Genomic DNA, 12,784 nt, shown 5'->3' with positions numbered 1-12,784 from the left:
AGGCTCTTGAGAGCCTCTAGTTTTTTTTAAATATAGGATTTTGCTATTTTTTTTTATAAATAAACTTGTATCATATACTAAATAGAAAAATAAAAAAAAAATAGGGTCACTGTTTATTGAAGTTAACAATCTGTCTTAGAAATTTTGTTAAGAACTGAATAACAGCAATCGCCTAAATTTTACAATTGTGTAGTTTGAGTATTATTTGAAAAAGATAATAAAAAAATATAGGTCATCGATGAGTAATGAAAGATATCTCAATTTTAATGCCTTATACATTGTAATAGCATTTTTGCACCAAAGGGAGATAATTTGGAGCTTTTTTAATGATAATTTTTTTTTAAAGTCATCTAAGGGCCAAGACGAATCGATTTTTTGATTGATTTTTGTACCATATCTTAAAATAATAATAAATAGTGTAATAAATAAATACATTCTATAATGAAAAAACATGTCCTTCTTGCTTGAATTATTGATCATTATTGTCCTTTAAATATATATTGATTCTAATATGAAGTGCTTCTTTCACTTTGTAAATAAACCCATGCTCAAAATCCAATGAAATTTATCAAATTGGCATGTATTTTCTGTGACTTTACTGTTAGTGTTGTTCTCCACTTATTGCAACTTATTCAAAATTCCGACCAAATTTCAATTTGTCTTACAAAACCAATTTAAACTGTTCAACTGGTCATAATGTTGAACATATTGTTCACACAAGTTGTTAATTAGTGTAAGGAGATAATTAAGCATACTTACAATTCTATACGACTTAAAATACTCTTTAAAAGTTGAAAATTTCAGTTTGTATAATAATTCTATAGTCATTTTCGTGATAAAGGTGATAGGTAGTAATTTTGAATTGCTGTATAAATGTACAAACTAAGCTTTCATGTAATTTTTCTTTTTTTCTTTTTTTGAATATGAAATGTTTTAAAGTAATATATTTCATTAACTTAAAACACTTGCAAACTCTTTTAAATGGTTCACATATTATGACTACAATGTGTTACAATTCGCAATTGACATATTTGACCTAGATACAACAATGTTCATACTTGCTGTTTAAAACCCCTCCTTCCAAAAAAAAACCACATTGCCAGTTGTCTGATTGTTTACAAACCAAAAAGGTAGGTTCATGGCAGACTCACTCAGCTGCCTACACAAACACTCTACATTTATACACATGGGACATAGAAATTACCTTAATTGTCCTAATTTGAATCAAAATAGTTGCTGAATATAATGTCTTCCAATGTTAAAACTACAATAAAGTAAAGCTTGCATCAAATAATTCTTAAATTAAATCTTTGCAGTGGTTTTGCAACAGAATTGCCCATGATGGATTTGGAGAGAATGTTTCACCAGAGGATGCCAGATGGCTTTGCAGAAATTATATTTGTGAGGTATGTGTCAAAGAAAATGGGTTTAATATCTTCAGTTCCCTTCACTCAAAATTGTTACATTATAAAGGATCACCACAAGAAAAGAGTGCCAGTTAAGAATCTAGTGTAAAAAAAATTACCTCTCCTGTAAACACTTAAAACTTATCTTTTAAATGTTTCTCACGTTTTCCACAATTAATTATGTTCACAAGAAAAGTTACATTGTACTTGTAAATAGATATAATATAGATTCCTTCATTGATTGATAGCTGTGGATTATTGGATTTATCCAATCTTGATAGTTAGGTTATATATTTAAAAAATTTCCATATAATGTTGTAATTGTTGTTCTGATGTCAAAGCCTATAGAGTAAAGCAGGCTATGTAGATGCTTTGTGTAAATTGGTTTTCATATTGCTATGCTAATAGATATCTCAAGTACCAACTTCAATTTATTTTTCTACAGGCTGCATTTATATATCTCTCTGGAACATACAAATTATTCTTAAATATATGCAGCTAGACCAGAGAAGTTCAGAAAAAATACCAAAAAAATCAATTGATAAGCAGATAAGAAAAGCGCTTTAAAAATAAAATTACCAATTAAAAAACTTTGTAGTTGATTAGGACATGATTTTTCTATCATTTGACTTGTGTGAAGGAGTTATGAATTTAGGGATCTGGTGATATTTGGTTTGCCCAGTGACATTATGGGGGTGTGGGGTGTTTAAGCATGCTTATTATGGATCTTTTATTTCAGAGAATTTTGGCAGAATGTAAAGTTAAAGTGGCACCACTGAACCCAGATGATTCAGAAGATGAACCCGACGAAGATCATATCAAAGAAGTGGCAGAGTCCATGTACAGTGATGTGAATGAAGATGACATTGTAAGTTATGTCATGTTTTGATAACATCATAATTTTTAAAACACCTTTTTACTATCTATTCCAATCCAGAAAAACCTTCCTGTTTGTGTCAAGTGTTGCAAAAACAAAAGTAATCATTAAGGAGGGAGGAAAAAGTTGAGACTTTGATAGATTATGATCCACTTTTTCTAAATCACAAATTAAAATAATATAAATACTTTGTTAGAAGTGTAAATGATGGTTTTTATGTGTCTCTGACAAAAAAATGTATGCAGAAAACATTGTTTCAACAGGGCCCCAGATAGGTAAATGAATTTAACTGCATGAAATGCATACATACAATTCTACAGGACTTTAATTCCACTTTAGTTGCACTTTAATGATATTATGAAAATTCAGTCTTTTACTTTTATACAAATTTTTTTATAATTGTCATGCTAAAGGTGATGGGTAAAAGTTTTGAATTGCTATAAAAATGTCCAGTTTAAGCTTTCATACAATTTTTCTTTTGAAAAGTCTTCTATATGCATAAGCATAAGATATCTTTTGAATCTGGAATATTATTTCCACAGGAATAGATATTACAGTATATGTTCCTAACGGAATAAATGGTAAAGAATATTTGTTCCAACAGGAATAGATATTATGACCATGTTTATAACAAAGTTTCCATTGGAACTTCTGTTAGGCGAAACAAATATGTTGACAGGACATCCCTGCACTTTTGACACATTCTTGTTAATTAAAGATCTGATACATACTGACATAGACTGATTGTTTTCTGGTTATTTTACAATCCAAGATGGTAGAAGATACCTGATCTACCCTAAATGCACATTATAAGTTAGGAAGCATTAGATTATTTTCTGTCACTTGATTAGAATTACTTATTTCTTCTTCCAGGAATTTGTTGTCAAGAGGTTCAAGGAGAAACTGCAAAGGCCTGCTTTGACTAAAAGGCAGAGAAGGGAAAGTAAGATTACATTCATTATTCCTCTTTTTCCAGCATTACAAACTGTCAGATGTTTTAGATAAACAAAGCAAAAAAAGATGGTATAATTTGGTGGTAAATTTAGCAAAAGAATGAAGAGATTTTCATAATTTCTCCAATTTGCTAAATTTGAAAAAAATAAAGGCATTTAATCTTTGTTCTCTAATATTAAATATTATATATATATATGGTTTAGAATATATTTAAAAAATTGTAACTGCTAATGATATGTATATTTAAACATGTCTACAGATGATGGTATATTATAGTATGTTGTAGTCAGTTCAACCATTTAAAATTTTTTCATGATTACTATACTATAAAATAAAATATTAATTTTCGCGAATCATTTAGGTCACAGAAATTCCAAAATATGGCATCAGTAAGGAGAGTTGTACAAATATGAGAAAACACAGAACCCTGATCCAATTTATCTTTTACTTAAAGTATTCATCATTTTCTGTTTTTTATGTACTAACAATATTCCATTTTTCTATAATTTGGATTGAAGTATTTTAAAACCTGCAGTTAAAATAGGTCACATGCCCCAAATAAACATTCCTCGATTGGTCAAACTACTGGGGCCTCCATATAAAGTAATGTAAGCCTCGATGTAAAGAACACGCTTCCCAAGAGTAGGGACCAAGAGTTGTACAAATAATATGAATACACAGAACCACAATCCAATTCATCTTTTTCTAAAAGTGTTTACCATTTTCTGTTTTGTGTCTTCTAACAACGTTTCATTTTTCTATAATTCCGTTTTAAATATGCCATAACTTGCAGTAAAAATAGAGGTTTGTCCCAACTTAACATTCCCCGATTGGTTGACCTGCTGTGGCCTTGATGTAAATGGGTTATGTATGTGTTAATTGTGTAATTACAGTAGTTGTGTAGTTTGTGTTGTCAGTGCAGTGAGTGATCACATGATAATTATTATTTGTACACAAATGGGCTCCTGATGTAACACGTGTCGGAATTATCCATACAAAGTGCAATCAATGTTACATTTAAGGGGACTCGCGGGTCTAAATCAAATTTTTTATTTAATATAGGATTTCTCTATATTTTTCTATAAATGAACTTTATCTTATACTTAAAGTCATAAGAAACGAGTGAGTGGTGAAAAATAATGTTTATCAAATTCTTGAACCAATGCATGTATATATCATAAACTTAGGCCTCTGTGCACGATTTTATCATTTTTTAAATAATCGTCATTTTTTTTTCTCTTTGTCTATTTTGATTTAACAAATATGGCTGCTCATTAAATGCCGTGTTTTGAAGCCGAAGTTTACCGATTGCCACCGTATAGTAAACAAATAACAAAAAGCATTGGTATCGTGCACGTGTTTAACATGTACAATCAGATAATTGTCACAAGTTATTTTAATGACAGATCCAAGCGTGTTGCGATCACCGGATTTTTATGAGGAGGGTCACGCTCAGGTCACTATGAATACGGAAAATATGTCGGCGAATTGCTTCCTGGAAGCAAGCAATTGAAAATAAGTAAACTTCTTCTAAATGTGGACAAATTAAAGAATTTTCCTCAGAAAAAAGTATGTGTACATAAGTTGTATAATGAAAACTATCCATCCATTGAGTTATAAAAAACATATGCATACTTTTTTTTCATTTGAGGTTTCATATGAATTTAATAGAAAAATGAAATAAAAAAATGGGGTCACCATTCATTTACGCTCATAATCTGCCTTCGAAAGAAGCATACATTTTTGGTAATGTCCTTTTTTTTCTGTTGAACTAATAGGAGAAATAGCGATAATATCGAAATAAAAAAGAACTAAATTACAGAAATCGCTTAAATTTTACAATTATTTAGTTTATGTACAGCTTATTCGAAAAGAACAATAAAAAATATAGGTCACCGATGAGTCAAAAAAGATATTACAATTTTGATGCCAAAAAATTGCATTTTTGCACCAAAGGAAGATAATTTGGAGCTTTTTCAATGATATCTACATTTTTAAAGTCACCTGGGGCCAACACGTATTAAATTTTTTGGAATGATTTTTGTACCATATGATAAAGTAAGAACTACTAAAGGTAATTAATAAAATTTGTAATGAAATATAAATGTTTAATTTTTTTTCCGAAATCTTATACCTGCGAGCCGCCTGTCAGAATTAATGTCCATACAAGGTGCAATCAATCTTATATTTCACTATTGGATGATATTTCTATGTGTGAGTAGGTGTTTCAGATCAGAAGTAATAGATACATAATACCATACTAAAGTTAGTGTTCCAGGATTATGTTTCTATATCCAGTGGCGGATTTAGGGTGGGGGAGTTGAAGTTATATAGGGATTTACTGAAGCATGACCGAAACGGACCATCACTTATGAAAAATTCTGGATCTGCCACTGGATTTCGTAGCTGCTTCATATGGGTACGTAAATTTTTGACTACTGAGTGGCGGATCTTAGAACTTTTTATAAACTAAGGGGGGGGCTCCAGTCATGCTTCAGTGATTCCCTATATAATCAACCAAATTTTCCAATGAAAAAGGGGGGTGGGCATGTCTGCCATAACTGGTATATTATCGTTACTATCAAATCATAATATATCTTTAATTTCCACATTTAAACAAAAACTTTTTCTAATGATACTGGGAAAATCCTGAATAAATTGATTTTTTTGTGGACACCCCCAAGTAAGGAACTTAAATAGAACCGGTAGCCAGGGGGGCGGGGGGGGGGGGGGGTCGGATGGTTCGGACGAACCCCCCCTTGAAAACAAATAATGACTGTTAAAGTCAACATTCTGTTCGAATTGTGACTGTTAAAGTCGAGTTTTTGAGGCCAAATAACCCCCCTTTGGAAATGCCTGGCTACAGGCCTGAGAACCATACAAATAGTACATGCATACTACAATCACATCATGCAGAAATGCACCTAATGTGATATTCTATTTTTAAGTTTTTGCTGCTATCCTAAATCAAATTTTGAAACCTTTATCATCGGAATAATTAGACAATCCTTCCAAATCTTAAGCTTCTTTACGAAAATCTCTCCAGAGTTGGAGCACACTCAACTACATCGTGTTCCATTAACAGATCATTTTTAAAAATTTTAATCTATTCACATAGAAGTTATTTCAAAGTTAAAATGTTGAAAGGAAATCCTCCAATATAACATTGCACATGCACAAAATTTATTTACAGGAATGTAAATATCATATACAGGAAGCAATCATAGCATGTTGACCAATATGTAAATCTTATATTAAAAGCAATGTCTAGCTAAATGAAATCTATAAACAGTCAGCACTGATTTAATGTAGTGTCTACTACATGACAGTCTTGATTTACCTGATAATGGTTTACATTTATAAAGTGCGACTTGGATGGAGAAATTGTTTCATTGGCACTCATACCACATCTTCTTATATATATTGAAAGGTAAAACACAATATTGAATATAAGACTTCTATTTTCAGTGTTTGGTACAGGTTGACTGTCACTGGGCACAACAGTTCAACATAGAACCCTATGGGGAAAACCAGAGAACTCTTTTTGTCAGAAAACACTGTCAAACACCCAAAAGTACTATCCAAACTTATCTGTGTCCACACTTGTAACTTAATATAAAAATAAAAAGATGTGGTATAATTGCTTATGCGATAACTTACCACCACACTAAATGAAGTTAACAATTATAGGTCACTGTATGTCCTTCAACAATTAGCAACATTCATACAGCAAAGTCAGCTATAAGAGGCCCCAAAATAAAATACTGGTATATAAAACAATTCAAATGAGAAACCCAACAGCCTGATTTATGTATTAAAACCAATGAACAAAATAAAATTATGATTTACAGCAACAAACAACAACCCCTGATTCTTTTATTCTTTAGTACTGTTTTGTGTCATGTTAAGGGTTTAGTAGTACTGGATTACTACTGTAATTTCACAAATTGCTATGTGCATTAATCTTTGCTACATGTTTATAGACATAACAGACCAAAATATGAGAATAATTATTGTGATTACAGGATTAGCTGCATACAAATATATTTTTTCAGATTTCAGAATACCAGTTCTTATTATCATGGTAACACTCACTCAGTTTCATTATTTGCAATAATGATAACCTGTAATAATTTTTGAACCTGCATTATGATTCTCTGAATTTCATCTTTTCAGTAAAAGTTTTTTAAATCCTTAATTAATTCAATTAACTAAATGAACCTTGCAGACAGGCAAGTATAAACAGTTGTTGAGTTAGAGGTATTTTTTATGACAAGCTTTAAAGGTATTTCTCTTTATAAACTCAAACAGAGAGATTACAAGACCAAATAGACAGAGCTGAAGCAATAGAAAGGGGAGAGAACCCACCTCCACTTCCTGAAGATCCAAAGAAGAAAAATAAAGCAAATAAGACTGGAAGAAAAAGTCTAGAAGAATTACTAGGTATAGATAGTGATGATGACGATGATGAGGAAGAAGATGATGAAGAAACTGATTTGCTATTTCGTCTTCCAGGGTTATTAGGTATGTATTCAGCATATATAAACCATTTCAGAATCTACATTATAATTTCAGTCAACATTTTAAACTGACAGTTTAAAGAATGTAGATAGTGGCTTGTGGCACTGGGGTCCTAAAATCTGTTTCCTCATTTTGATATGACCGCAAAACATTTTGCAGTTGTATATTGGTATCATGTCGTCTTGGTCGTCTTCATCGTCATCGCTGTCGTTTGTACAATAACTTTAGTTTAAGGAAATGGAAATCTATGAAATTTTAACACAAGGTTTATAATCATAGAAGGAAGATTGGGATTGATTATGTGGGTTATGGTCCTAACAGTTTAGGAACTAGGGATCGAAAAGAGGCCCAAATAAGCATTTTTATAGTTTCCAGACAATAACTTGTATTTAAGTGTATGGATCTCTGTGAAATTATACCCCAAGTTTCCATACCACAAAAGGATGGTTAGGATTGGTGTATTTTATTTTTTATTTTTGGGAGGGGAGGGTTATTCTTAACAGCATAGTTTATTGCACATAAGCAAAAAATTAAGTATAAATTCAAATCATATAATCAAAACTAAGTTGTGTGACTACAGTTATTCTGTGTCGGAAACATATAATGTGTCAAATTTTTATTTACAATCCAAATTCAGCCCTGTATCAAGCAGGAATATTGTGTCCATTTTTGCCCCAATTGTTCAGGGTTGGACCTATGCGGTTGCATTCAACTGCCCTCGGTAAAGCAATTTATTACTCCTTTCAGAGTAATAGAAAAAACTAAAATGTAATTTTAGCAAAAAATATTTATATTTATTCAAATTTTGTTAATTTCTATAGGGAACTAATTAAAAGACCTTAATATAGCTGTTGTATATTTTTATGCATGTAATTCAAGGCGATGAAGAGGATGCTGAGAATGATCCATTAACGAAACAAAAAATAGAAGAACTTTTAGAATATTATGGTGGTGGTCCACCTAAAATAGACAATCTACCAAATATGCCAGAAACTGGCACAAAAGTGATAAAAGGACCTGATTGGATGTGGCAAAAAAATGATATACCAGATAAGATAGAAGGAACAGTGATCAGCCATGATCAAGAAGATCTGGGTAAGAATGTGAACCAGGTGTTTAGCTTACACCATTTTTTATTACATGTTAATTGAACTGAATTAAATTGAAAATATTAGCTGTAAATATGCCTCTGCTAAGCAGAGTCTGCTTGTCAATATAAATTTATCTCCTTCATGAAAGGTTAGAAATAATTTCAAAGTCTGCATTAACAATGTTACACATTAAGTTATTTTAGATAAGCGAGCATCCTGCTTAAAAACCTTTAGGTTTACTTTGTTATACTTTATTTAGAGGAGTCATGTATTGATAAATATTGAAATAAAATGCTTCACAGTGATCATGGTCAAGTTTCATTACTTTTGGGAATTTTAAACTAAAAATCCACTATTAAATTACTGTTGAGTCTTGTTGATGACTTGATATAACAGCCTGTATTTTTTTCTTTTCTTATATTAATATTTATTGAATATTTGTAGGTTGGATAAAAGTGAAATGGGATTCAGTGCCAGGATCCAATGAACAAGGGAAAGAAGAAGATTATAGATATGGTGTAGATTATGAATTTGATGTAATGCCTGCTAAAGGTGGAATGGAAGCTGTAGACTGGCCAGAAGGCAAACGTATGACAATTTTAGTTCATGTTTACTTTTTCCTTTACAATGTTTTTTTTTATCAACTCATTGTTGTTATTTTAAAGGGATATCAACATTAATTGACTCTTTTAGTTAAGAACTATAGGTCACCATACCTTCAGCAATAAGCAAAATCCATAGTCCATGCATGCCTCATACCTCACAATGCTTTAAATGGCCCTGAAATGACAATTTGGTAAACCAATTCAAACAAGAAAACAAAAAGCTTGATCTATGTACAAAAAAATAAGCGAAAAAACAAATATGATTTACAGCAACAAATGTCAACCACTGAATAACAGGCTCCTAACACATACAGAATTCGACAGGGTTAAACTGTTAAAATGTTTGCTGGCACCAAATCCTTCTCAAATCTGGGACAATGGTGTAGCAGTACAATGTCAGAATAAAATATAAAATTTAGTTAAAAAGGTCTTATCCTAGCAGATCAATACAATGCACAAAAAAATATCAAAAACAGAAAAGACACAATTACAGATCTGAGAGTACTGGCAGTTACTAAAAACTAGTTTAAAGTCAATAACAATTGGGATGAAGATATATCAATAACCTTCAAGCTACTCAAGTTAAAGATGAACTCCAATTTAACCCAACCATAATTTCATAAGCATTTCTCAAGTCAGATAATTCATCAGTTGTTACAGTATGCCAAATCTCAATTGATTTTTAAAATTATTTGGAAAATTTGCTTTAACGGACATGGCTTTGATTGTTTCTGTTAGAATTTTTCCACATCTTTCTTAGACTTGTAATGATTAAAGAGGCTTGACATATTTTATAAACCCCTATTTATTATTGAAAACTGTATCTAGTGCTCTTAGCTATTTTATTATTTGGTCTCTATCTTGCACCAAACATAACATACATGATCCTTAGTGTATTAAGTAAAAAGTCTGGTTTAAGGGATTGAGGAAAATTGTATATTTGTGTATATTCAATTTTGGCGTCTTGACAACTTTTGCATGCAAGCTATAAGGAAATTTGTACTTTGATGAATGTTTATTTGTGTGGTTTACCTTAATTCCTTAATTCTGTGGTGCACCTCTATTTTTGAATTTAGATCCTAAAAAATTAGTTCAACACTCATTGTTATGAATCTTCACTATTTTTTAAGTAATAAAAATGTTTCTTCATTTTTTAGGTGATATATGTTTACTCAGGTATACTTATAGACTTGTGATGGATTTCAGATGAAATCTAAAGGTCCCAGTGAATAACCTGCAAAAAGAACAATATATAGCTATTGTAGTTATTCAAGAGGGGAAGAGAATAAATTTATTCAATGTTTCTGTTACTACCTAATCCAGCAAGTTGCATAGATATTTATATAACATTTGATGTAAAACAGTTTTCTAATAGAACATTTCTAATATCGATCATTATTTGTTCTTTTTATTTCAGAGAGAAAAATAGTGGAACCAATATGGCTACAGGAGCTGAATAGAGAAAAGGAAGAATTAGCTGTAAGGTTCACTTGATAGGGGTCAATTAATTTTTGGTATCATAATGTCCAAGTCAACTGGGTGTTTTAAAATGTAATATTTTACTTGCCAGGTTATGACTCTTTTCTTATGAAATCTTGGTCAAAGGAGAAAATGTGAGAATTTGTTTGATCCCTAAAATCACGAAGTTCTTAGTTCTTTTCAAAATCATATAAATGTATTTAGAAATTGATATAATTATCAAATGTGTATATGGTCACAGTGGTGAAAGTTCCTGATTAATGGAGGATTTCCCATATGAGATGTTTTTGTGTTCTTATGATACGCATTTGAAACCTTAACTATAAAAACTAAATTCCTAAAACCTTCATTTAAAGTAAATTTGCATTTTTATACCCCATGCAACGAAGTTGCAGCGGGTATTATGTTTTTGACCCGCCCGTTCGTCGTATCGTCCATCTGTCCGTCAGTCTGTTAGTCCTGTTTCTTGTCATCACAACTCCTCTGAAACCACACAACAGAATTTCACTAAACCTTTTTAGATAATAAGGACATACTATGCAGATGTACATATTGACAGGAAATTACATTTCAACTTTTTTTTAAGAAGTTATGCCCCTTTGAACTTATTTGCTTCAATGTACTACTGCAACAGTTTGTCATCGCAACTCCTCTGAAACCACACAACAGAATATCATGAAACTTTGTAGATAAGTAGGACATACTATGTAGATGTACATATTGACAGGAAATTATGATTCAATTTTTTTTTCTTACACCTATTTTATTTCTCCAATGACAATGTGCGGACGTGGGGTATGTGAGCGTGTTCACTAAAGTTCTTTAATTTTATTTTCCATCTAAATGTATTCATTATAGTATTAAAAAAAAGCTCATTCACAAAGTTTATATTTATATTCCCTCTAACAATGGAGAAAATTGAATATTTCAGGAGTTCAAATTAACATTTGGTACTGGAAGGCCGACATTCCAAACTGAAAGGTCATCAACCTAAATCCCAGGTCCTACTTTATTAGAAATATTTCATAACCCATTAAGGTACAAAATTAATATGCTTTTGGTCTAAGGTTAGCCTGTTTCATTGTATTTGAACTACATGCAATGTTTTGTTAAGTTTACAAATCTATTGCCATATAAATGTAGCACTAAAATGTTAATGTCACAGTGGTATTACATACATGATGATAAATGATGTAATTGTCTTACAAATATATTATGATTTCAAATAATCTTTTTTTTTTAATTGGGTGTCACTGTTGGTGGGTGTGTTGTCTCAGTCATGGGTAATTATTAGGGATGTCAACGAGTACTCGAGTATTCGAGTATAGCTTGGTGGTACTGAGTATCGATTACCAAAATGATATTCGACTAATTGGTTTCCTGTTAGAATGTTGCTTTCTTAAATTTAGAAACAAAAAATATTTTATTGATAGCGCCTCCCGTGGTAATAAGATATAAATCAAAATGAATAAAATTAAAAATATAATTAGAATGAATGCATTTAACTGTTATTTAAAATTCTCTAAAACATTGGTATATTTTGAACAAAAGCACCTTAATTATTTCTTAGTCAACTAACCACCTCTGTATCGTCAGAGCATATATTTTGTATTAGCAGGACTATAAGTTACCTAACAATGATGAGAAACCCCCTTGTCCAAAATGAATAAAGTCATTGCACCCTTTCTGGACCCTCAGAAAATGATTATAGTCATCAGTAAGTTCTAATCATCACCCCTTTGTTGATCATTTAATGTGATTTGTAAAGGTTCCATAATACTCTTTGTTTGAGTAATCCTTTTTCTATAGATATTTATTAATTACTTGATTAGATTATTGTCAGTTTACATA

At 31.1% G+C, this 12,784-nt stretch overlaps 1 protein-coding gene across 2 annotated transcripts in view; it reads left to right on the top strand.

Moving 5' to 3' along the window:
* LOC143072458 (uncharacterized) overlaps nt 1–12,784 on the top strand; it is a 52,390-nt gene that overhangs the window by 23,679 nt on the left and 15,927 nt on the right. For both annotated transcript variants that reach the window (XM_076247379.1, XM_076247380.1), the window contains exons 10-16: nt 1,317–1,406; nt 2,146–2,274; nt 3,157–3,226; nt 7,549–7,761; nt 8,638–8,853; nt 9,294–9,437; nt 10,872–10,933. In XM_076247379.1, coding sequence (XP_076103494.1) covers nt 1,317–1,406; nt 2,146–2,274; nt 3,157–3,226; nt 7,549–7,761; nt 8,638–8,853; nt 9,294–9,437; nt 10,872–10,933 — 924 coding nt within the window. The remainder of the gene's footprint in view (nt 1–1,316; nt 1,407–2,145; nt 2,275–3,156; nt 3,227–7,548; nt 7,762–8,637; nt 8,854–9,293; nt 9,438–10,871; nt 10,934–12,784) is intronic.

This window comes from Mytilus galloprovincialis, chromosome 4 (assembly GCF_965363235.1).
Source record: "Mytilus galloprovincialis chromosome 4, xbMytGall1.hap1.1, whole genome shotgun sequence".
NCBI lineage: Eukaryota > Metazoa > Mollusca > Bivalvia > Mytilida > Mytilidae > Mytilus > Mytilus galloprovincialis.
Note: the sequence above shows the minus strand (reverse complement) of the source record. Positions and strands in the feature narration are given on the sequence as shown.